Source organism: Harpia harpyja, chromosome 16 (genome assembly GCF_026419915.1).
Source record: "Harpia harpyja isolate bHarHar1 chromosome 16, bHarHar1 primary haplotype, whole genome shotgun sequence".
NCBI lineage: Eukaryota > Metazoa > Chordata > Aves > Accipitriformes > Accipitridae > Harpia > Harpia harpyja.
This window is the reverse complement of record NC_068955.1, coordinates 18,684,154-18,711,682: the sequence shown is the minus strand read 5'-3', so window position 1 is coordinate 18,711,682 and position 27,529 is coordinate 18,684,154. Positions and strand designations below refer to the sequence as shown.

Genomic DNA, 27,529 nt, shown 5'->3' with positions numbered 1-27,529 from the left:
AGGAAAAAAAAAAAAAATCAGTTGCTGAACTATGGTGAGTAATTAGCCCCTTAGCATCCCCTTTCTCCAGCAATGCTTCCTCCTGAGCTGGCTCTTTTAAATAGCTCCAGTCCTGGCTGCCTTTGTTGAGCTTGGAAACTGTGCACATATGAGAGAAATTAAGCCCTCATTTAACAGGGACACATGCCTGTCAAGTCCAGAGGAACAAAGGCTGGTCCCTGGGGGCTACTCAGCTCCCTGAGGCTGCCACTCATTCTGTTAGCAATGCTTACCCTTTACAGATTGTGTATAAAACCCAATAAATCATTTCATCTGCTCTGGTTAATATACACATGAGCCTGGGACTTTCTTCAAAGTATTTTTTTCTTTTGCTTGCAACTCCATTCATTCATTAAGAGGTGACCTATGTTTGCTAGAGTGTAGCCAGGTTTTTACCTTTATGTAATAACATTAATGTCTGTGAAGTAAACCTGAAACATTTACTGTCAGAAATAAAGACATTTGATGCTACATCTATTTCACACAGGAAATGTTCTATTACTCTTTAATGGTCAATAATCATCAGTGTCTATTGAATAAATTACTAGTATATTCTGTTCCTCCTAAAGTTACATCTGAAATGTATGCATATTTCAACTGATACTAAAACAACAGGGTAAATAAAATGACAGATGTGTAGCCTTGCCTAGGAAGAGGGTCTTTTCTCAATTAAAACAAACCAAACAGGAAAGTAATATAATGAGGAAATCATTTTAGTTTTGTTCTTTACAAAGTGTTATCACAAAGACGCATCTATACTATCCTGGATAAAACAAAAGAAAAAAGACTGTGATGATTAATAAATAAATAAATAACTGCACAAAGTGATGACTGAAGTAAACACATGCAAGACAAAAATATTCATACACAATATAACAGCTACCTCCGAGCTCTCTATGGTGGATGGGCACAATTATCCCCAAATATAAATGCACACACAGAGCAGAGGAATATTTTACAGTGAATAAAAAAACCCCAAAATGAAATGCTGTCATTTCCACGTGAGCTCTTTTTGTTTTTAAAAAGAGGGCCTAATTCTGTACTTCTAGTATTAGACTGACAGAAGTGGAGAGAACATGAACACCAGCTGAGGAAATGGCACCCTGCACTGCATTCAATGAAGCAAAACTCCCACTAAGTTGAGCATGAGTTTTTCCCTATACTTGAGTGTAGGCTTAAGTCCATGAAGACAAGTTAGTGGTGTAGAATAAAAACAAATTAAAGTGCAGAGTTGTATCTTCTTTCCCTAAAATGGTGAAAGCAATATTTCAGTGCCTGCTATTAACAGGGAACTTTTTTGTTTTGTCCACTCCACAATTTTTAACTAACACATTGAAAGCGTGCCATTTCTCAAGCAACAATATTACGCTTCACATTTAAAACCACAAAATAAAGAGGGCTGACTGTTCTGACAGCTTTAATCCTGATGATACTGGGAGCCCCAAGTAAAAAGTAACTGGTACAGCATGGAGTTTTCCCTGCTCAGCAGGCAGAGAAAAAGCAGTTCTGGATTTGATAAGTAAAACCAGATATAGTTGATGGTTATATGCTAAAGCATTGCAATTAATGGGAAACATCAATGGTCCAATGAACTTGCACATCAGTGGGGCCTTTGAGAAGGCCTTTTCTCCCATCTTGTTAAAAACTCATCTACTGTACAACAGTCATGAATTTTTTTGTGTACAAATTGCGCGTGCTCCACTGTTATCAAAGGGGAAAAGAGGTAAGATATCAAGACTCCAGGTCCCATTTATATATTTTAAAAAACCCTACCTGTTGTTATTATTGATATTTTCACTGCAAATTTGTGTCAATGTAGCAATGAAAAGCACCTGACAGGATCATGACCTCAATATGAAGTGCTTTACAAATAAGAAGATGGGGCCCCTTGTCCTGAAAGTTCTGACAGTCAGAAGAAACTATTGTAATAGTAGTTCATCCTAGTTAAAAACAGCAACCACAGTTAAAAAACGTCCAGCCTTAGACTATAATCAAACGCTACAATTCAGTGTATATTAAAACCAAGATATTAACAAATAATTACCTTGTAAAAACAAATTCCTGTAATGAAAACATGATGCTATTATACCATGCCCCTGCAATTCTAAAAGTGACAGAAATGCAATAAAGAACCTATTTCTTAGGAATAAAAAACTGTACAATGCAATGCACATCTCTACATTGTTCAACTTAATAGGGATCTAGAGCTTCTCCTCCACCATATATACAGAAAATGCATTTCTGAATAATTAACTGAACAGAAATCAAAAAGGTAAGAGACTGGGTCTGCTATGCAGTTGTAACAGTCAGGAAGGATTCTGTAAGTATAAGTAAATTAAAAGTAAGCCATTTATCAGTAAAAATGAGTTTGTCATAAAAGTAGTTGTCATTCTGGAAAGAGTCTTGACTAAACCTAATTTGTGTGAGTAAGGATTGCATCCAAATTCAAAACCTGGGTCCAAAAGTCACAAAACAAAGGAAAGACTTTCATTTCAGCAGGACTTGGTTCATTCCTCAATACCTGTCCTGGATTTACCTGGTTAACAGAAGATCTGTTTCTAGACTAGGCCATAAGCAAGCATTACCCAGGCTGGTTTTTTCCCCTTGAGCAAAAATTATCAGAAATTCTGAACCCCTTTATCCACCTACTCTTTACAGATCAAAATGCAAAAGGTTGCCGCGAAAACAAGGGAGAATATGCAAAGGTGTTATATGCTATGTATGCCACTGACATAACACTTTAATAGGATATGCTGTAATTTCCTGCAATTAATATCTTAGCAGAGCTATAAAGGCTTTTTTCCAAAATTATACCATTGCGTTTACAACACTAAAATTAATGTTGTGTCAACCTTTCCATTATAAGCCCCCTTTTTCAGAGGTTTATAACTTGGCTGTAAAAATATATTCTGGCCTAAAATGTGGCATGCAAGATCTCCATTTAGAAGCAGCCATTTTGATTAAATAAAAAACATTATTTAACGGCTGTTTCAAGTAAGTCTTTTGAATGCCCTACAAAATGTGCAAGGGACCGCCAAGTAATCTAGGCATTCTTGAACAAGAAATTAGTTTCTCTCCACAATAAGCCACTGTTCAAAGGATGTTTCACAGCCATGGAAGTTGCTCCACATCTGTAAGGAAAATATGTGGATTTGGGAAACTACAGACTTCTTCAGTGAGGGCAGTCTCTCCACTTGCCTCTTTCTGTGTGACAATGGCTATACTTCTGGTCAGCAGCTCGACCACATGGGACACTCAAGCTAGCCGAAATGGTTTTCATTTGAGGCAGGGGAGTGTGTGAGAGGAACGAACAAAGATTTCTCTGTCTGGCTGAAGTGGATTCACTCTGGCTAAAAGCTCCATCACAGTAAATGAAGGCAAGTGATAAGCTGACAGAAAGTCATGATAGAAAAGATGATCGAGACATTAGAGAACACCCTATGAATTCTGAAACCACAGATTTCAGGCCTGTCAAATTTCATGTAAGAACAGGATCAAGTCACTTAGGAAATTTAACTTAGGTGCTTAAATTAGGAGCCTCGTTGTCTAATCAACAGAAGGTAATTCACAGCACCTGGACTGCTTTATATATGGAGCCAAAAGTCCTAATTCAGTCACCCAAATTAGACATCTAAAATTAGATGCCCCCAAATATCTATATGCTTTTTATTCTGCCTCAAAAGAGTGTTGTGAGGATAATACACTTCAGCTTATGAGACACTCAGATACGCAGTTACAGAGGAGATGAGTATCCTGAAAATACATCACCAATAAAATTCAATGAGATGGAAAAGGCAGAGCTAGAAATGTGATAGTAGAGTTCTTCATACAAATCACTTGTCAGAGCAAAAAACAAGTGCCATATCTCCTCCTCTGAGAAAAGTTTGTTTTTATATTTATACTATATAAATTGCTTTGTCAAATAAGGAATCTCGGTCTGTGCTTAGGCTATTAGGCATACATTGCACCATCAACTTGATTTTGTTACCTGTAGAAAGTACCCACACTACTCATTTATCTACCTGATCTAGATTTTAAACTAACTGTATGTTCCTCCAACGGGTTAATCTCTCATTTACAGAATAAAAATGACTAATACATTAGTTTAAAATGAAGTTCCCTAACTCAGAAGTGCCCTTCCATACTGTGGGGCGGTGATGTGCCTCAAGATGGATTTCACACTTCACCATCAACTGTGAATTTCTTTGCGTTTATTATTTGGTGTTACAACTTTAATGTTTTCTTAACATACTGTCATTTTGGGTGTGTGAATAGGATGAATTCAGCATTTCATAATGCACCATTGTATACTGTTTACATCATTTATTTTCTTTTTATTGAATGATTACAAACTTCAATTTAAAATTAATAACATTTTGTGGGAGTTACTGCATGTGAATTAAGTGTGGTGATGTCAGTGCATCCCTCTGGAATTTAAAAGATATTTCACTGTGCTATATCATGTGCCGCACAGTATATCAATTTTTATTTCCCATCCCTCAAGTATGGAATGCACACTGTGTAACTTCTTAGATTCTCAATATAGACATAATTTACCCAAGCTGTGCAAATGCCCAACTTGCTGAAGATTATATATACAAGATTTATATAAAAGACTACTTCTTTCAAACAAGCAGAAGTCTTGCATACAACACAAGCCACTATATTACCTAATTATTTGGGGAGAGGGGTTTCTAATGTAACAGACAAAAGGAAATAGGGTGTAAACTGCAGTCATAAATGAACTTTTCCTTACTTTAACAATGACTTTAAAATTGGGTAGGTAAATTCCAGGCAAGACCATTCACCTTTCCTTGAGAACTATGCTTTGACATTTTTGTGAGTGTCTGGATTAGCCAGTTGCATAAGACAGTGAATATTAGAAATATTCATTCACTTTACCTTTACATATATGCTACCAAATGTATACCAAATGTTAAACTGCATCCGGTTTGCTCATTTAGTGGTTTGTACATACTACTACTTTCTTTATGTGAAATCGTAACTCCTGAATGCATTCAGAGAGCAATGCACTTACTTCTTCCTTGCTGTCATGACATTAAATATGTTTAAAATAAGCTTTTATGCTCAAATTGATTCAGTAATACACTTGCATTCTGGAGCATTCTCACAATTACAACTAAAAAACATTTCAATTCTTTAGGTCAGGATTCAGTCCATCTGGTAAATTTAAGATTTTACTGTGAGATTTCAAAAAGTACTTTACAATTTATTTGCTAAATGCTTTTGGCCTTTTTATGTGGGGCTGCACTTCATCATTTTCCCCTGAATACCTGCTTCTGCAGACAGAAATTTTGACCTCTGATATCATCACATTCCAGTCTTGGCTGTATATCTGAATATCTCCATAAATCAAGTAATTTCAATACTAACATTTATTAACTATTTTCTTTATTCACTATCTCCTGATGAGTGTGTCAAATAGTGTGTTGTTTGGGTTTGGTTTTTTTTTACATAAAAGTAATGCAAATCCTGATTGTTTTCCCTCTCGGCCATCCCATGGTTGTCAATCACAAAAATAATCACTGAAAAAGTAACTAATTATAAGTGAAAGGCCAATATCTTAGGAAGTTTCTGTCAGTCCTGGGATATGTTTCAATGTAACGCTGATGTAAGACCTGAAAAAGAGCTGGTATGCCCAAAAGGTTGCCCGTTTTTTCCAACTACATCTATTTGTCTAATAATACAAATTACATCCCCTAAAACCCCTGCTTCATTTATATCTTTGATATTCCAACCACAATACTAATACTCTAAGTCCTTCCTCATATGAGGTGCCCAGTTCTGCAAAGCCTACTTACTTGAGTAACACTTAGATGTACAAGTCATCAAATACCGGCTATGTAAGTTTTACTCAAGCAAATAAGACTTCACAGGATCAGCCCTGTTGGTAGGCTGCCAGTTGGCTCAATTTCTGCTCCCAGTTATCCATTTTAGTTTGTGCACATGCCACTTAGGAAGGAAACCGGTCTTCTGTGCTGGAGCAAACAGTGTGTTATTATTGCATTATTCCAAACATTGCAATATTGCAAAGATTACATGACACAGGCTGACAGAGGGGGTAATGCAGACCTGTACAACCAGAGGAGGAGCACCAAAGAGGTTCAGAGGGGCATGATCTCTGCCAAACTCTTTGGGAGCTAGACCAGGGTGCCTGCATCAGCAAGCACTGAGGCTGCCACAGCATGTCACTCCACACTAGGTTGGAAGGGGCAGACCACCAGCTGAGAGTGACCCCTGGGCAGTGGTACAGGTGGGCAACAAATATTTGCTTGATCCTCTGCTGTTATTCAGGAGCTGGTTATAATCTGCCCCTAAATTAACAGGGCTCAAATCTGAGGCCCTTCTGTAAGCAAAAGCTGTAGAACGAGTGTTTGGGCTCAATAGAATCAATGAGATTTTAGCCCCTGTCTTTGACGGAGGCACGGCTAAGAACAAGTCCTTAAGCCACTGGCGAGACTGCAACACAGCACACCCAGAGCAAACGAAGCAGCAGTACTTGAACTGGGGAGTATGGATGCCTGTGCCTTCCTGTCCAATTTTAAAACACACGTGGGAGAGGGAAAGTGGGAGGGCAGCTACTATCATTTTCTGCACCAACATGAGCCTGAGAAACAATGACATTTACTTTGGTTTAACTAATTTCTACACATCAGATCATGTTCGGCACCCGTATGCCAAAGTCCTATTCTTCAAGTCTGTTGAAATACCACTTTCCGAAACATGTGTGCTAACATTTGGCCAACACCACCACAAGATCATTTTATTAAATTGTAGCTCATTTCATAGACTGCTGCTCATGTTGCTAACATATGCTATTCTACCATTTACTGCTCTATAATTAGAGAAGTCATATGAAAGAGATACACGAGGCTTAATTTTTGCATTAAATACAATTTGTTTAGACTCGGGTAGGAGAAATAAAGCTATTTAAAAGAAAAAAAAACATATAGTGAATTAGAAAACTGCAAGACAGCTAATTTAACTCTTAGAAGGTCACAGTAAAAATTTTTAAAAACCCACCTCCCCACCTCAAGACTGCATACAGTTTTAAGGATTGTGTTAAGAGTCAAATCCAGAACTACTTTCTGCTTTTCCAGGATAAATCTTGTTTCCAGAGTCTGAGGGCCTCAGGGGCAGAGCAGCTAGCACGATCTTTGCACATGGGGGACCAAGGTGCAAGACCAGAAATTTACGAGTGGCACAGGAGGTGTGACCCTTTACCAGTGTGTCTTTTTGCTTAGGCCACCATAATGTTGTCATGCCAAAGCGTTTTTAGTATTGAAGAGGCTGAATAAAGCATAGGGACCATCACCGGGATATTTATTAAAGCATGGGCTGCTCCGAGAAGGTAAGGATCCCGCATCCTTTCTCTTTCCACACAGCCAACAGAAAATTCCAAGCCAGCCAGCCACAAAGATGGCTTTTGTTGGAAAAAGTTGGCCTGTAATAGACCTTTTGCTTGGGTAATTATCAAACAAGGACGTTAGAACTCATTAATAAATCACTATGTAAGAATAAATAAAATACAAAACATTTGACTTTGATGTTTAACATATTTGCCTTTCCACCATTGGATCAGTTTCCATGTTCACTAAGCAAGTTATGAGCTGGGCAGAAGCTGTGATGCCATGCCTATGGCAGAGCCCCGTGAATTTGAATCAATGATTTAGCAGCCAGCTACAAGTTACAGGCACATAACAGCATTTCTCTCTTCCATGTGCACACAACTGCATTGCAGAAGGGAGTTAGACACAGATTTTTTTAATACTGAACTCTTTGGGGGGAAAAAAAAAAAGAAAGAAGAAAAGATACCAATGACAGCTGGGAATCAATTCATAAGCAAACTGGAATTTAAGGGCAATGTATCTTTTCTACGGTAAATTAATAAACTGCAGCTATAGTTTATTAAGCCACCACAATAATTTACATTTTCTACTGCCATAAACTTGACTGTCTATAAATTACAGTAGTTTTACCTATTCTTTAATCCAGAAACATCATTATTAAAATGTTTGATGCAGGCTACAGTGCATCTATCATTACTTGTAAAAGTTAATTAGATTAGATAAAAGAAATAATTAGATTTGCATTTTTATCCTGGTTTTAAACATCCAAAGAAGATCACAACAGTCTGCCTGTGGGCAATTAAAAACAGCATACAGCAGTGAAATATAAAGGCAAAAAAGGTCTGTTTTTCCTGGCTAATTCGTGATTGAAGATACAATTACAAAATATTTTAAGGGTTTGCTGAAGCTGGGGGCTATTCCTAGACTTCTAAGCTTTGTTTGTAACTCTCGCTCTCTTTCAAGAGAGTATCTGATCTGTGTACCCTGCCAATAGAAGTATCAAATTGCTTTCAATGGCTTTACTTGGTCCTATTCAGAGCTTGCTGGAAGGGGATCAGTTTCATAATCAATAACAAAAAAAAAAAAGAAAAGAAAAAAAGGTGGGGGAGAATATTCCCTAGTGCCGGAACAGTAGCATTGTAATTGCTTTTTGCTTGTCAATGCTAAACACAGTTTACAAAGAGAGACAACCTCAGAGAGCGTAACTGAACTGACAATAACTAGATTCCAGCTTGTGCATTTTCAGCAAGCTCATTGCAAGGAGCTTTAACCTGTCTCCAAAAGGCAATAAACTAAAGGTTCAGCTCTTAAAATTGGAGGTCAGTTACATACTTAATGATGAAGCATATCTTTAAATCTATTTCTACTATTATTATCCTAGCAAAAAATTAATTAACCAGGTCAGGGAGGCTATGAAGGCTAATGTGGAATGTAATTATTCCTGATCTTTAGACATGTGCTTCACATAAAGAGATAGTCCTTATTCAGCTCACCAGGTACCTGAATTGTCAGTAGTTAATCATGGATAAGAAGAGAGACTCATTGGTTCAGCCTCTTAAGTTTGAAGTATGATTCAAATGATTCATATTCAAGGACATTTTAAATAGTTGTAATTTTTACGTTACTATTCTTTTGTTTGTTTACTATCACAGTAATCATGTTCACTCTTTTTGATCGAAACAGAAAATGCAAGAACATTAATATGAAACTACAACAGCATGAACATATAGATTAAAACTAGAAAAAAATTACTATTAGGAATAATTTCTAGTGGCTGAATTAAAACAGAATACTTATGAGAGCAGAGGAAGCCAGTTTTTCCACGCAATGGAAATCATACTGATTCAAAGAGAAAACGAAATGCTCTGGAATGGCACTGAGCACAGTGCAGAGGAATAAGGTGAAAGGAAGTGGACAAAAGCAGTTTGGATCAGCTGTCACTTTCATACGCATCGCAAGCTTTTGAGGAAAAGCTCAACAATCAGTGTCTCTTTTAAAGATTTCAGCCACAATTTAGGACTTGCCCTAAGGAAGCCAGCCCACCAGAGGAAGGAAGCCTCAAACTTCCATCCCTTAAATCCACACACCACCCTCCCCCACCCAGAGGGAAATCCTGGAGCAACATGCTCCAAGCATCTGTAGGATCCAACCCCCTTCCTCAGCTGGACATGGTGGGTTCAGAAGCAGTCCCCAAGCCTCATTCTGAAGGGACTGAATTCTGGCAATGAGGCACCGATTTCACTGGGATTTCAGGGCCTCAAGCAGTTCTCAAGGTTGGAACTGTTCTAGAGATGCAAGCCTTCCCTTCTTCCAATGTAGTCTTATCTTCATGATGTACCACCATATTCGTCCTTTAAACAGCTTTTTCCTTTATGCCTAGAGGTTTTGGCTTTCACAGCACAGGCTAAGAGATATCCTTGAAATACTCTCATTTTGTCCCTTCTACTTTAAGAGTTAATACTTTTTATTAAACTAAAAAGAAAGTTATTTAAAAAATCTGAAGCAACCTGGAGACTGATCTGTGAGCTATTACTTGCCCTACAGTATTTTCTCAACTTTTTTTCCACTAAAAGCAATGATTTCTCTGCACAGCTTTGCAGAGAGAAGAACTTAATTTGGCATACTAGATTTCCTCCCATCTTTACGGATTCCTCTGTAGAGAAGTGTTTATGAACATCATGACCATTTGAGCTGAAAAGAAATAATACACTGCATTTATTTGACATTTTTCATTTAAGATTCTCAAAACATTATATTTGAATTGAGGAACAGGAAACAATTTGCCAAATTTCAGATAATCAGAGACAGAACTGAGAACAACTCCAGATTCCCACTCCCTTTAGCAACAGACAAAACTGCTTTCCCCAACATGCACACCCTGAGAGTAACATTAGCCACCCTTAGAAAACATGAGACGATTATGCAGAACATTTAATGACCTCAGTACTCTTGAAATACCTATGTTGTTTTCATATGCTAAGCCTAGCTAATGTCCTCTTTGCTCATAGATTGTTGACAAAGTTTTAGATGTGTAACAAGTCTGGAGTAAGGTGCTCCAGTAAATGGTCTTAAAAAGAAAACAAAAAACCCCAACTAAATGAAATAAGGTGTTAAAATTATTAAATAAACAAATAATATATAACACAATGTAAATAATAAATACCAAATAATGAAAAATCTTAGTAAATTAACCCAGTAGGTGGCCAGGGAAAGATGTGTTTTATTCAATATGGATTATTTCCACTTTTATATGTGGTTGACAGAAATCTTGTAAGCCCCATCTAAAGTCATTTCTAATTGTTTAAATGGTTAAATAAACAGGATGCACTTATTCACAGAAATCATTGTTTAAGAATTAACACTGTACCTCAGAAGATGACAGTGGTACACTGTGTGTCTTGCGATGAAAACACTGCATCAGCAATGACCCACTCCTGCCTCCTGGAGAACATACTGTACTTATTTCAAGTAGCTGTGCCATGAATAGGCCCCATGCCCAGATGGAACTGGCACCTCCGCTACTTATATTTTGTAATGTCTTCAAAAACAGAGTGTCAGGGAAGAGTACTATTGTTTTCCCTTGCATACAAAGTACAGATAAGAATCCACCACACCATTTTATGGAAGTATTCGCTGTTTCCTAGAAAGGGTTGCTCAAGAATGTCTTTAAACAAATGCACCTTCTTAATAAAATCAAGCAAATTATTAGGGACACAGTTCCAAATTCTACCAAGCCCAAAACCTAGAGAATGTAAACATTTATTAGAAAATTGTTTTTTCCCCTCAAGCCACAGAGAGCGTGATTCACCTCATCTCACTTCAGATCTGTACACTATAGGCATTGGCATTTGTATCCTTTATAGTTAATGGAGAGAAACAGCCATTTTAGAGAACAATTAATTTGACATATTTTAAATGTCTGCTTTAGGACAAGATGAATTGCATCCTAAAACCATTCACTCTGCTTGTCTCTGTTTGCTATAAAAACAATCTGGATTATTAATTGAGACAGAGTCTACACTGCAGTTATCTACTTTGGATACGATGAATTCCACCCAGAGTCACCAGTGTGACTTCAGTATCAGTACTGAGGTCTCCTGAGCATCCTGAGATGCTGGGAGGGGACCCGGGAGAACCAGCACAGCACTGCATCTCTCACCTGCCTCCTGGTTTACTCCATCCCACCTATAGCCCTTAAGGAGCTACAGGTCTCAACAAACTGCACCACTCATGATCAATTCAACAGCAACAAACCTATTACGAACTGCAGAGGCAACATAGCAATTAACTTCTCCCCCAAGCAACTCCTGTCTAGCAAACTGTCACAGAATTAAGAAAGAACAAATAAACAAAGCACCATCACTTGGCTCACAAGCAAATTGACTATGTAAGCTGGTGTTTAGCCTAGGAAACAATCTCCTAACAAACTTTTTTTCAGTAACCTCCTTGTAAGATCAATGTATGTTTGAGATGGCATCTGCCCAACATGCTTAGTGCTTCATACTGGAGTCTACAATGTTCCCTGGACAGTGAGATGCCCACTACCAATCTAGCTAACAAGCTGGGAGAGGAAACAGTCCTCACTGCCTCAAATACACTGATTAGATTAATGTAAATATAAATAAAGAGGACAAACTACTGAGGAACTATGGAATAAGAGTAGCTTATATTGGGAAGAATTTTGAAACAAATATAGGGAAGGATCACCATGAAATAATTTAGCTCACACGAACAGAACAATCATTAAAACACTTCTTTGCATATACATCTAGGAAAGGATGGGAAAGAAAACTTGTGGAGGGTTCAGCACTATGTAAGAGGAAAGTTGGGAGTGAACAAGGAAATGAACCTGCAACCTATTCTAAGACTGCATTTCCCCAGAGTCAGTGGAACGGTAAAGCTACTGGAAAGTATTGAGTGAACTGAAACATAAAGTACCTTTGAACTTTTTACTACAGAGCAGGATAATTCCCAGTAAAACATATCCACGTTCTCCAAACAGGAACAAAAATTACCTGGGCATGATTCCTCTATCTGTGTCCTAATTTTTAAAGGAATTTAAAAATTAGAAATTTCTTATGCAAATAACTGTCCTGTTTAGCAGACTCAGCTATGTTTCAGTCTTAGCTTTTATGCCAAGTAAAGATTTTTTTGTATGATTCTTTGTTTTTGGAAGCCAGACTTGCAAATAACACCTTGAGAAGATGGATGTATTTTTTCCTTTCACTATTGTTACACCTCTTCCATCCTTTATGTACACCTAACATGAACAAGCAGTCTTCCAATAGGCAATGACGATAAAGGTTCTTTAAAATTCAATTTTGTCTCTCATCCCAGGTATCAACACATTTATATATGTTAATTAACCTCCTTAAAGTGTAACTGAAACTGCATTACAATATTTGCAAAAGCATTTACAAGCATTCCTTTGGGATGAAGGAAGGAAAAACTTCAGTTTTGGCATCTAGTAACATGGCAATCAGCTGATTAAGGAAAAAACCTGCTAGTCCAAGCTTATAAGAAATGATTGGCAGCACAATCACCTATCAGACCAAACTGAAATATTTAAATCAAAGAACAGGCCCATGGAAATGCTTTCAAACAAAGTGGGAAGCAGAGAAGGTAATACAGTCACGTCAACAATGCCTCTACCTCCATGTCACTCCCTACCCACGTATATTTGCACAAAATTAAACCAGGTTCTGAGTACCAGTACAGATAATTGAACACCTCCATAACACTCCCAGATTCACGAAGTTACAGTTACTCCAAAGGTACAAGGGACACATATAACTGTGGGATTTAGTGCTGTCTCAATGGCTACTATCCTATTCTATAGCTGTTTGCTTTAGTTAATAACATGGAAAACATTCTTCTAACCTTCTTATAAAGCCAATTTTGCCTTTGTAGAATAAGGAATTCTATAAACAATGATCGAGACTCTGCTTTTACTTCACACAATACAAGTCAAACTGCAGATTTTAGAATTAAATGACAAGATTTAAGAAATAGTTCATAACTTTCAGAAGAAAACTCTGCTTATTAAAGAAAAGCTCTTTCCATCAAAAAAATGTTTGACAATAATTTTCTAAGACACAAAGACCCTCCATAAAGAGCATCTTTAGTGAGGCTTGTTAGTAAAGCATGTGGCTGCTTTATTTTAGATCCTTCCCTCTCCATAAATGGAATTTAAGTATAATCAGAAGAGAGCAATAAAACACACTGACCTGAATTTGCTGCTGCAGTAGATTGATTTTGTGCTGCTGTTGCAGAAGTTGCTGCTGTTGTCTTGCAATCTATTAGAAATAAAATTTCCATTAAATTAAAACAGTAATATTGAAACTTCAATATTATTGAGTGAAAAACATCTTATTGGTTATTCTTTACTATATTTTTATTAAGCATCATTTATTTTTTTAAAAAATGAAGGATATTGTAGAGGTATCTGTATATGTGATGTAAACATTTTGAATTTAAATGCAACATAAATTCTAGTTAGCCAGTACAAATATGTATTTTAAGCACTTAGGCCTCAACTCTGCAAAGCATAGAAACATGAGTTTAGCTGTGTGCATGTGAATAATCTCATCACTATTCAGCAAAGCATTTAAGCCTGTGGTGATCTTTGACTATGATGCATTACTGTTAGCTACAATGGGAATGAAACACATGCTTAAAATTAAGTGCTTTGCTGAATGGGGATGGGATTACTCAGGTGCTTAAGGTTAAAAACACATTTTCCTGCTTTGCTGAACTGGAGCCTTAGCTAGTATTTATAGATGTTTCACTATTCAGCACAAGCTCCTAGGGCAAGCTTCTCTAACTTCATTCACAATGAGCAGCACATTACTTCTCTTGTAAATCTCGAAGTCTTCCTTGGAACTACACAAGGAAGTAGGGTCTCATTCTGTGTAAAAGCAGTACCTGATGCTCAGTAACTCATCCTCAACCCAACCCGGTGAAACATGTAGGTATTCTTACCCTCATTTGGTAGATTCAGTAAGGGATCTGGAGGGTAAAGGTTCACTCTAGCCCTTCTCTAACATAGATGGAGAGAAGCAAGTGTTCAGGGCAGGGAACACTAAGCGACTAATGAGAGAGAATCTGCCGCAGACAACCCCTGCACCTTGATTCCCACGAACCATCCAAAATCAGCATGCAAGAGCAGGAGGGAAATAGGATCCTGCCCTCAGACCACAGAGCTGCTCCCTGCAATGGCTAACATGGACTGCAGCTATGGGGGAGAAGCTGCAGGCAGCTGGGGGAACAACTGGCCTTCTGCTTTAGAAGGGTAACTATGCAGCAGGCTGAAACAAGGACAAGATTTGTGTTTCCTGGAAACCCTGACCTCAGCACTTCCGCTACCTTCATTTCTTAAGTATAATTTCCCCTCCTATAAATATTTATCTAGAGCAGAGGAACCACATAAAACAGCAAGAAGTTGGTGACAAAGGTAGTTTGGTCACTCAAACCTACTGTTTCGGTTTGGGCAAAAAAACCTCCTGGTCTCCTTCCCCACCATCTTCTGAGCACGCTTACTCCGTTATAAACAGAGAAAGCTAAGTAAAATGTTTTTATGATAAAAAATTACAGAAATGTAGCAAGGTTGATTTGGAAATAAACAATCACATAGTTTTAGTGCAAACTGTTCAGATTAACTCATAAGGAATCTGCAGTTATATATTAACAGTTTGTAGTGGTGCACACACAGAGATCAAGTCTGTCAGTTCCTTAACCTCTCACTTTGTCACCTGGAAATAACTGTAATTTTTTTCACTACTACAGTTAAAATTCACTTTTGTATGGGAGACCAACACAAAATTCATACATATTTTAAGTCTTGCATATGATCTCAAAGAGGCAAATTGAGGTCTACATAATTCTGGGGCTGGATTGAGGCAAAGTGCCACACAGAAAAGGAATCAAGCAACTATCATAGCCCACTACACTGATGCTTGTAACAGGGACCAAACTCCCTTGATGAGCCTGATGTTCAAATATGTATGGACAAATCTCCCAGTAAAGTCAACAAAAATATGGTGAATGAAGACTGAAGACACAGGCTCTAGTCCACTAGTGAAAAGGTAGTGCAAACAGAGCTAGCAGCCTGTGTGCCCAGGTAACCGAGGGGCAGCTCCTAGGACCTCAGGCCATCTGTTGTCAGATCACTGGTCAGCACTAGTGTCTGTGCTTGGAAAAGCAACTCTCATGGTAACAGTGCTACAGAGAATGTTTAAAAACCTGTATGAGTGCTTGAGTTACTGTTTTTAATAAGTAACACACCAATTGTACTATTCCATCTTAGAAGTGTAGTGCTTGTCACTAAAGACAAGCTCTGTCAGGTTTACGTCCACATTGTCCCTGCTGCTAAAATCTCAGTGAAGGTAATAAAAAGCGAATCAAGATATTCAGCTTCAGAAAGGAATTCTTTGTAATTTCACATTGAAATCAGACACCGCATGGAGCTGCATCATGGGTCATTCCTTCCGAGTGCCGTATCTTTTTTGACAGATACACAGTATCTTATGTCCAGAATTGTTTGGAGCTGCTAGTGACCTGGCTGCTACTTAACAGGGTAAGCTATAGCCAAGGCAAGGATGAGATCTTTGTTTCCATGTGCAAAAGCATTGATCTGCCGGAGTTCAGACTGCTTGTGAACAGCTTTGTGTACCTGTATGTACAATATAGTACCATTTGAATAGGCGTTGCCTGATGAAAACCAGAAATATACCATGAAGCATCTAATATCAATAGTTCCTCTTAGATGGAACAGTACTGTGATAGAAAATACATCCAATACCCTGCAATGCAATTACCATAGCATAGTCTTGATGTATAGGCTTGACATAGTAAAGTAGGGTACACGAGCACCATGTGGCTCAAATTCTGAATTTTATTTGCCTATTGGTTGAGCTACATGCTCGCTTCATTGAGCATGACAACCTAGTTTTAAGTGTCATTTAATTTTCATTTTGAAATATAATTACAAAGTGTTCACTGTAAGATATCACTCGTCTGCAAATGTGTCAAGATTAATTTGTGCTAGCTTATTCACAAGTGTCAATAGTTAATTACTGTGTCATCTCTGGATGGCTAAATGACATTCTAACTTCTGATTTTTTACAGTGTTCCTTTATGTTATTTTCCATTAGGGGATGAGTCCATATTCCTACATGTGGGCAAATACTCAAGCACATAAAATACCAGACGTCACAACTCATTAAAATCAACAGAGCATATATTGCTGTATATATCCTATAAAATACGTTTAACTGAAAAGATAATTCTAGTAGTAATGTCAGATTCCTAAAAACCACACATTAATTTGGATCTGACTGATCTAATGCCTAGGGCACTAGTGTATGGGATCACTGTTGTTACACTTTTGTACAATGAGAAAAGGACAGCTTTTTGGAAAACTGTGTCTTTAAAAAAAAAAAACAAACACACACACCCCCCCCCCCCCAAGAACAAACAAGTCAAACCTTACTTGTAGAAGAAATTTGAAGGCTTGGGGATGCTTAAGGTTGGGGGGTTTTTTCCCAATTATTTCCTCGTCAAAAAGAGAGAGTTAAAAAATGGTTATAATCTGGCTTATTTGTAACTTCCAAAATTGCATCTCAGTGCAAGAAACAAGAACCGTGAAATCTATCAAATGCCATTTATCCTAGGAAAGAAATTATTTGAATGTCCACACCGACTTTTTTTCTCAGGGTCTTATAATGTTTCCTCTTTCTGGAAAAAGATGTAATTTCTGAAGATATTTAAGCTCTTTAGCAAAAAAAGATGAAATGAAACACCAAGCAGAACAGTGTTTATGATAAGCATTCTGCATGAAGCATTGTCACAGGTTTCTTTCTTGGAGCCTCACCTGTTCTTGCTGTTGGCGAGCAAGGTCCATTTGCTGCCGTTGTTTTTCAATTTGTGAGGCTGCCAGCTTTTTCTGTTCATCATGGGCAGCCAGGAGCTGCTCCCGTAAGCTGATCAGCTGGGTGATCATAGTAGAGAGCTGTCGCTCTTTTTCTGCCAGGCTTTCTGGTGTACCTAAATGTGCAGGAAAGATTTACTGTAAATATGAGATGGACAATAGTTACCAAGCAATATTAAAAAAAAAAAAAATGGCTGAATCACCAACATGCTTATTTCAAGTGGCAGCTTGAATATATATTTTACTAACAAATCCCAGAAGAATCTAGCACATAGCTTTGCTATGCTCTAAGCAGTGGAGGATATAACAAAAATTGGAGCAGAAAAGATAGAGTATTTCTTTTTTTCTGACAGGAGTAATTAACGATGCACTATGTACAAATCCCTATATCTTTTCCATCTAAATCTGCCTAGTGTGATAAATACATTCACAGTTTACTAGACATAATTTTCCTTCACATTATATATTTTGTTGTTTTTTTCCACAAGTATGTAAAAATGCTAAAAAAAATTAAAAGATGCTGTTCAGTGGAAGAAGCAGTTTAATAGTTTATTGATCATTTCTCTAAAATACCCATATATCTGGTAGGTCATTTGGGTAAATACAAGCTTTGGTCATGGAATGCATATTAAGAATGAGCTCTACTTGTCCCTAAGAGAAATGGCTAACCTGAGAAAATGGCTTAAAAATTTTCATTTAACTTTCAAAGTTTACTCTACAGAGAGCACTTAATTAATATGAAACTACGGTACATTTATTCTTTGCACTAATGATGCTTAATGGTCTGTTTATGGGTAAATTGCATGGGTCTCCTAAGTAGAGAGTACAGGGTCCTTTTGCAAATCAATCCACAAATATCCCATCTTACATACGAACATATTACTCTGTCACAAACAGCAATGTCAGCTCCCATATTTGAGCCATACACTGCATTTCTTTGTGTGAGTATCTCAGACCCACAGCTCTAGAAGAGGTAATATAGTTACAGTAAGGTAGCAGTTCAGGAATATTGGAAGAGCATCTGAAAGAGGCTTACAGTTGGAAGTGGGATAAATGAAGCAATTTCCTGTTGAACAGGAGAACTGAGAGTCAGAGAAGAAGCAAACCAAACCAAGAACTAGTCAGGTCTGTAATCTGCCACAATGATATGAGAAGTGGCACAAAAGAGAGTATTCACATACTTCCTTTCCTCCATTCACAATAGAGGACTGTGATAAAGAAGTCACAGGGCTTTTGAAGAGGAAGAAAATGTGTGAGGAACAGGACCTGGGAGGAAATGGAGAAACTGTCACCAAAATTATGACTCCACCTTCTTCCCAGGAGTAAGATGGATATCTTCTAGGGAAGAGAAGAGAGAGGTTGACAGGTTTCATAAGGAGAGGGAAGACAAAACAGACTGCTGCCAAGCAGGTGACAAACCCATGATGCTCTACTACTTACATCATGCTATGACGGGACCAATATTATTCTTAAACAGAATTTCATTTGCAAAAGCAGCATACAAGAAAACCTCTGTCTATAATTGCTTTCTATGTTAAAAGAAACTGCATGGCTCAAGTCATTCACTCGAAACAAAGCAAACTCCCAGAAACAAAGGGTACCTTTTTTTCTGTACATTTCTTAATTGCATTTAATAACATAAAGTACTGAAAATATTCGATTTCTTAGCCACTATTAACTATCTTAGTTTTAAAACAATCTGCAACAAAGTTATGATTCAGTACCCTGTAATGCCAAATCTTAATTCAGTATACACGTGACACAGGCCTCCGGATAAGGAAAAATTAGTAACTTCTGTTGTAGTAGAGGTTTTAGAAATGGTTAGCAATTTTCTTAGTCACAAGAAGTAAGATGGATGCATGAAGTCAAAGCTGAAGGACACTCTACCATTCAGACCAACTCATTGCAAAACCTTAGGGTGATACGTGTGACTGAAGCAATAAGAGTTCTGTGCAAAAAGCTGTTTCAAAACAACAACAACAACAAAAGATTTTTGGAAGTAAGCTTAGGCAGGTATGTGGCCAGGAAAATGTCTGCACTGAGGGTACTGCCTTGCCAGGATCCATTAGCTTGTACTGAGCTCCACACTGTTGACATCAGTTCAACTGTCTGCAACTTCAGTATAGACGTACCTTAACACTCTTAAACTGTATTATTCAGTCTTGAAGTTTTTGCACCATGGATCAAAGGTTATTTAGGTGCTTTTGAATATGTTATTGTATACTGAAATTCATTTTCACAGATAAAAGACTGTTCTGCCAAAGAAAAACTCCCTTGCCCGTCATGACTAGAAGAGATCAACCACTCCACCTATTTTAGAAAGCCAATGGGAAGCAACATGCTGCCTCAAATGATGCTTATTGCCATCCACTGCCACCTGGGAAACCACAGCTTGAGACTTTCACATCTGTCAAGCAGCTTTGGCATCGTAATGCAGGCCCCTGATCTTACAGTCATAAAATATTTTACACACCCAAAGCAGATATTAGTCTCCTGCTCCATTTCCATGTTCTTCTGTATACTTTGTACTTGCTTCATAGTATAAGTAGAAAGCTACCACAAAGAGTGTCTGCTAAGGCTAGAAAATTTGATTGTTTGGTTGCGACTATTTAGAAGCATTTGATATAGTGGCAGCAAATTTATAAGGTCATTTCTTTTTTTCTGAATTTTATACAATAGCAGGCAGAAGTAACTGTTCTTATTCAGGAATTCATAGTAATTGTTTTTCTTTCCTTTTTCCCCCCAGAGAAACACATCTGAAATGAATGACCCCATTTAAAGTACTCTACTCTTTAATTTGTACTGTGCTGTGTAATCCAACAACAGAATAGCACTGATGACCACAAAATGTACACTGTGCTCCTGGAAAATAACGAGACCTCCATGAAGCTGCAAGACACCTAACCGAACACTGCTCAAGACAAGAAAAAGCATAAGATGCAGAATGTCATTGTAGGAACAGTGTGGGGGGGAGGTATAATTTAATTTTAGAGTGGAAAATCCCAACCATTATTTTACAGTTTAAATACCAATAAAAAACAACTTGCTCAGAATGCAGACCAGATTGAGCTGATCTGGCTGGGCCAAGAGAGGTCATCAGTAGCTGTGTGCCATCATCATCTGTTTTGCATCCACTTACTGCAGCAAGCAATGAGATTCCTAAACTCATTACCAGTAAATAAACTTCTGCTGCTGACTAAAAATATCTATAAATAAAATAAAAGTATAGCTCTCTGTAAAATGTATTTGCCATAAAAACAGATAAAACAAAAAGCTTAGTAAAAAATACACAGTAAATATGCCAGCTTCCATAAAATATTATATATCACAGCTCTCTCTCTGTTCTAATCCTATTCTCTTACTCCAAAGACAGCAGTGCATTTTTTTTTCCATGGGGTCTTCCTTATCCCCAAAACACATCTGTCTTGAGTTTCTCTCAGATTTGTCAGGTGGATCAGTGCTCCCCAGGGCCTGCTCCATCTGAAGTATTTTAATTTGACTAAACACCTGATTTATTTTATCTCTCCGATGAGAAAGGCAGTTTGTCTTAATAGAGTCTGTCAGCCTACAGTCCCATTCACAGCAATTTACAGGCAGCCAGGGATGCTGGAAAAGAAGAGTGCTGTGATTCTGTATTTTATCCTCCTCCAGAAAGCACCTAAAAGCAGCTATTCACTGCTACTGCATGTGGCATTTTAGAACTGAATTAGCTTTTTATTCAAGTAACTACACTTGTTGTGAATAGCTTATCTGTAAAATTGCTACATTCACTACTGATTTTATTAACCTCTGGCTCTATCACAAAATGGTCTTCAGTTAGGAAAGACCTTTAAAATTGACACATTTTTCTTAGGGGCCTTTATTTCAGTGACTTCAGATATACTGAATTTGATCCATTGACTCCCTTTACCAGCAGTATTTAAAATTTTGAGTGTTGGCGGGAAGTCAATAGTGTTTACGGACTTCTTTTAAAAATGGAAATACAACAGTCTCATCAAAAGTTCAGAAAAAAATAGTTGTTATTATTTTTTATAGTCCTTTGGTTATATATTCTTGCCTTTGTGAAATATACAAGCTGAAAAATAATTTTGTTGTAGCGGTATTTTAATTTTTCCTTGTGTGCTTATTTTTTTACCCTTTATTTTTTTATGGGTTTGAGCACAAATTGAAATAAAATGGTCAGATTGAACAGAAGTAAGTCATCAAAGAGAACTTTTGAGAAATTCTGGTCATAGGTCAATCTAACCAGGAGTGAGAAAATAAAAAGTAGCTATAAATCTGCTGAAGAAGAGAGAAGAGTTCAACTTGTAGTTTAAAATTACATTTAGAAAGAATTCTGCTTGTGGCAAGACCCTACCTTTTAAAACTGATCACAATACTACATGATTTCTTATACACAAATAGAAAGATCATTGTATATCTTATAATGCATTTCATAAAAATCATAAACATCATCTTGCATTTTATCTGCCTAGATTTCTTTAAGCATTGCAAAAAAAAATTAAAAATCTAGTATCCTGTAAGAATAGATACCTAATATAACTATAGTTCCTATATCAACCTCTGGTTTACCACCTTACAACACTTCTACTACCTCTTACTACATATTTGGTCTATATACAGATGTAGCTGCACGTCAGCAAACACAGGAGGCTTTTCAATGTTAAATTTGGAACTGTCCTTGTGGCAAGTTGTCATGAGATAGAGGCAGAGTAATAACTGCTGGTAAGGGAAAAAAACCAAGCAGGAATAGCAAAAAATAGACTTCTAGACTTACATAGTATAATTTAAACTAATCTCTTTGACACTCAGCAAAAGAAAACAAGATAAAACCACATACTCTATCAAGTGAATAGAAGACAAAATACTGGAGTCACAAACAAGCTAAAAATTTATAGGTGTGATCCAAAGCTTGCCAAAGTAGGATTCTTAGCTGTGACATGAAATTATTGTGGGTCATTGAATGTGCTTGCCTTAGTTTCCCAACATGTACACAAAATAGAACACTACCAATCAGAGGTTTTTATGCCTGGTTAGTTAATGCTTCTGAAGTGCTTTAAGATCTTTGCATGGAATCTCTACACAGCTGCAAAGTATTATTGGTTCTCTTGAATTCTGTGATTAGTGTAAAGCATGACAAATATCATCTTTGTTTATGCAGTGCATCTAAACTAACTTTTGCCCCATATACTTACAGGAAATACAAATTAATAAATCACAAATTATCACTCCTGTTACATTTTTAGGATAAACACATAGTGTGACTTTTATGAAATCAAGAGACAGTAAGGCAAGAAAGAAGAGTGGGCTTTGCCAGAAACTAAGAAGGGATTTAAATCACAAAACTGCAGTTCCAAAGTATCATCAACCAAAGCAATTCAACCAACAATCAAAAATGATTTTGAATCAAGTTAAGCAATTTCAGCTTTAAAAAAAAAAAAAAGCCTTTATGAATCAATTCCTCTGTTAGTGGGTTGGGTTTTTTTTATGGACATTGTTTGAAAAGAAAGCAAAAACACAATGCTAGACATAAAAGAAAGTGTATTTGATCTTAGGTGCCCAGAGATAACCTGGTTAAACCATTCTGTCTAACACGGCAGTCTGCAGCACACATCAGATAGGCTGTGATGTCTCTACTTCACAGGCTCTGTCCAGCATTTAGCATTTAGTCTTTTTTGATTGGGTCATCTTTTAAATGCCACAAAATAGGGCAGCAAAAGTCAACAAAAAATAAACAGGGAAAACAGAAGAAAGTAACAATCTAATGGAAGGGCTTCAGAGATAAAAGTCACTTTGTGAGGGCTGCCTAAGGAGCCCCCTTGCCATTGCAATAGCATCTAATTTGAGTTCTAACTCCAAAAGCAGTTTAAAAAGCTTTCTACTCTAAAGGGCCCCAAGTGCATCATAAAGATAAAGCATTTCAGTAGAAAACAGCCACAAAGACCTCTATTATCTTATCAGTCTTTGGTTACAACAGCTGAACCAATATGACTAAGTTCTGAATGACTTTTTTTTCCCCTTCTTTTTATAACACTAGAACACTGGAATTTCTTTATTTCATGATCAGTTAGCAATTGTTGATGTTCCCATATGCTACTGTCCACTCCTTAGTCAATAAAAAGTTTTATGAATGCTTCCATTGTGCTTTGTAGCATCCCAGTGCAGAAGGCAGCACAGCAAACATGTCCAGCGTGCAAACCACACCAAATAGCTTCTCTTGTGAAGGTGTGAGATCCCCCCACTCCCTTATGTCTCAATATGAATCTGTGTTTTAAGCTTTGAGCAAGGAAAAATTAATACTCTATGTCCATAAACAGTAACGGGAATTAATATTAGGAACTACTGAAAACATTCTGTAGAGCAAAATCTGTTTGTCAGATTTAGAAAAACAAAAAATGGCTTAAGTTAGCTCTGCTTATGAAAAGGATGAAAATGCTTTACCGACAACATGCAGGATTCATCCTAGTTTCACATATACTAAACCTCAGGTGCTTAAGCAATTTCTTAGGTGGGAGTGATCTGAAACCAATATGATTTGCAGAACAGGAGTTTTAATACAATCCTAAACTTACCATAGGCCAGACTGTCTTTCCTAGACCAGCCATAACATCGCAGGTAGCAGAGTGAAAATGGAATTACCTCAGCAAGCTCACAATAACCCTTCATTTTCCCACATCAGCATGCCCACAGGCAGGTGAGGGAGTGGGCAGGGGCCCACGGCTGCAGGGCTAGCTGCACCTCCGTCACCACAGCCACCTCTCCGGCTCTCTGCAAACTGAGCTGCTGGCACGTCTCACAGCAAACATCAGGGTCCTGCACCCACCCCTGTGTAGTTTGGATCACACCAAGGCTTTCATCCAGTCCACACGTCCGTTTTGCCTAACCGGGGCAGACAGGAGACATGCAGAAGAGCGATGCACATCCAGGTCTCTCCCTGACATTGAGCTGGGATAGAGACAGGAGTCCCTGGGCCTAAGTGCCCTCCCAGGTCCTCACTTTATCATTGCACCTCTGAGTGTTCAGGGTAACTGTACCCTGTTTGACCATTTATAGTGTCACATTCTGTTGGTTTTTTTCCCTTCTCAAAAGAATGTGAAGGATTTATCTCTTCTTCAGACTTCACAAATCACAGAACGGTTTATTTTGCATTACGAACAAGTCAGTCACAAGAATGTATATAGTTATCCAGCTGAATATTTCCCCCAAAGATGTGCCATCCCCTGATGGCAACTGAGGCAGGCTTACCTGCCTTAGCGTTTCCCAGCAAATGCTTGTACCTTAGCTTTGCTCCTGCAAATAACCACCTCTTCTGAGTCAATGTTTCTTTCGTGGCCTTTAACATTTTTTTGATCTCACGCGTTTGCTGGACTTTTTGTTCTTGCATTGTTTCTTAGCAATTCTCAAGTGTTTCCTGAGGAATACCTTACATTCAGAGGTTTTCTTCCTTGACTGCTTTTCACAACAGTTCTAATCAAAGTAAACCAATACATTCAAAAGAAAAATACTGCAGTGACTGGAACAACATAAACTGTTCACAGGTTACCACCAAACAACTCCAAAACTGTCCAAGTAATCAGCTAGGCAAAGGGTTGGATTGAGTAGTGCCTGGTCAGCTCATGGAGCAGCACAATGATACGTTTCCCCATTTTTAGGGATGTGGTGAATCCACAATTGACTCCTAAAATGTAATCCGCGTCAGGAATGTAGGAAAGAATGTGATGTTAGCCAGAGCTTCAACCTCCCCCTCCTCCAAACTGGCGCCCAGCAAAAAGCAGAATTCCAATGAGTCTCTTGGACTCCTTACTTTCTTTCACAGACGCGAAAAGAAGAACTCTGTCTGACATAAGCCTTGGAGGACTTTAACTATGTTTAGAGATTTAGTTACTATCTCATATATACAATTCTACTTTAGAATTGTTTGCTATTAAATAAAAAAAACAAACCACACTTTAGCCAGTTTCTTAGAATTAGTCTCAAATTCCAGAAGAACTTGCCACCTTACATTCTAAATAATACTAGGAGTACATATCAAGTGTTAATTCAAGTACATATTAAGTGTTAATTCATGCATGTGCATGTGGAAGAAAGAAGATGACAATTTTTTGAATAAATTATTTGTAGGGTTTTTCAGCAGCAAGTAGAGATTTGGTTATGAATGCTTTAGTGCTTTCAGTGAGTTTAGAAATGCTTCATATATACTCAATACAAGCTGTTCAGACTTTGTGTGGAAAAAATGTGATAATACTGGATATAAACAGTGAAATATGTATTATACATTGCAACTAAAAACTCACAGCTAACCTGTTCTTGCTGAATTAGAATATAATTCAGATTAGAATAGAATAATAATTAATAATAATTAGAATTAGAATATAATAGCAGAGGCCACAGGCTTTGAGTAATCTGTACAGTGATACAAACACTAAAATATGATGTAAAGAGAAAAGAAAAATGAGTAGTTTTATTTTGTTAACGGAGAAGACTGTAGCCGAGGGCATAGCACACCAAAATAAAATGAACATAGGGGTGTTATAAAGAGAGCAAAATTTGTATTATTAATATTATTATTGACTCTAATGCTCAATTCCAATGCTTTTAAAGTAAAAAAATTTACAAACAAGAGAGGAGGAAAGATAGTCCATCCATTTAAGGTACTCACTCAGGACTTGAAAGAGCTGAAAAAATATCCTGACCTTCAGCTTCAATATTTCTCATTTAAATACAGATGACAGTACTTCCCTAGATCATGGAGGGGGGAGAGGAGGAGGATGTTATTCTGAGGACAGGAACAGTAAAGATTCCAAACTGTATTTGTGGGCCATATAACAGAAGGAAATAGTATATTAAAAAAATAAAAAATCCAAAGGATAAAGGAAGTGAAAAGAAAAAAAAAAGAAAATGTAACCAACATGTAATTATATAACAGTTCATCTTCTGTAGAAAAACCATACTGAGATGCCAGAAACTGTGATAGAAATACTTAAATGTTACAGTAGGAATAAACTTTTAGGATCAGAAACTTCTCTGTGCAAACATCCCCACACAGATCATGTTTACCAGGTTTTCTTCGTGGAAGTTAGTATTTTAAGTTAAAATGGCACAAGATTGGTTCACCTTTCCCTATCACAGAACACACATTAAGCACAAAAAACAATAGCAGGCCAAAGTTACGTCTTCCTCAAGGAGATAAGAAAGTCATAAAAAGGGTTTGAAAGTTAAATCCCATAACTTTTCTCGCTTGCAAGGGGTGTACAACTAACTCCAACCCAGTAGTCCTATAGTGCTTTGAGTTCTCACATAGCAAAACAGGGGAAGTCTCCTAGGGAAATGGAGATATCCAAAGTTTTTCCTTCTGAAGATGGGACACAAGTACTAAATATCAGAAAAATCAAGTCCCTCAATAACAGTGATGTTCACAGTGCTTGTAGCTTCTTCATTACACTGGAATTAACAACTCAGGTGGTCTAATTCTCTCTTCACATTATTTACATGTACATGTAGAACCAGAAACTTCAGTAGAAATATCCTTTATTTACAATGGTATGAGAACTGATCCCCATGTTCCCATAAATAGTAAGTGAAGCTAGTTGTTCACCTTCCCTATTATTTCATCACTGAACCTCACTCAAAACACATGGATTCTTTCGTCAGCTTTGGCTGAATTTTGTAATTATCAGAGGACCAATAGCAGACATGTCAAACAGAAGTCCAAAAAACTCATCACTAAACATTACGGAATAACATTGTTTTTAATGACATTCTATCTCTCAGTTTCTACAAAACTCTCTATATTACATATGTAGAAATGTTAGTAAAGAAGCCTATACATATATGTATTCTATAGCACCATACGAGGTTTAGATCCGAGACTGGTTTGTCCTGGCAGCATCATTTGATGTACAAAATTGTACAGAGTATTAGAAATTTAAAATGTACTTTCTTATTAAATTTGTAACTCTCTCCATGAGCTGCTTATAGCTTTATGTGAAACTATAGATGTGAAGCTGAGAATGAGGTGCTTACACAGAGAAATACTGCCCCACCTTTCACACCAGCTTCAGAGGGATTCCAACACAACGGCATTTTGTCCTAAACATTATTTTGCTTTCTGGATAATTCTTTCAATTTTTTTTTTCTCTTCTGACTCATAAAATTTACTGAGTGGAGTTCTGCTGCACTAGTAGTGTCACTA

General features: G+C 37.4%; 1 protein-coding gene across 10 annotated transcripts in view; it reads right to left on the bottom strand.

Annotated features, from left to right (window-relative positions):
• Positions 1-27,529, bottom strand: part of SOX6 (SRY-box transcription factor 6) — a 384,457-nt gene that overhangs the window by 136,883 nt on the left and 220,045 nt on the right. For all 10 annotated transcript variants that reach the window (XM_052811160.1, XM_052811166.1, XM_052811161.1 and 7 more), the window contains 2 exons: positions 17,281-17,453; positions 13,637-13,705 (listed from right to left, as the gene is read on the bottom strand). In XM_052811160.1, the coding sequence (XP_052667120.1) occupies positions 13,637-13,705; positions 17,281-17,453 (242 nt within the window). The remainder of the gene's footprint in view (positions 1-13,636; positions 13,706-17,280; positions 17,454-27,529) is intronic.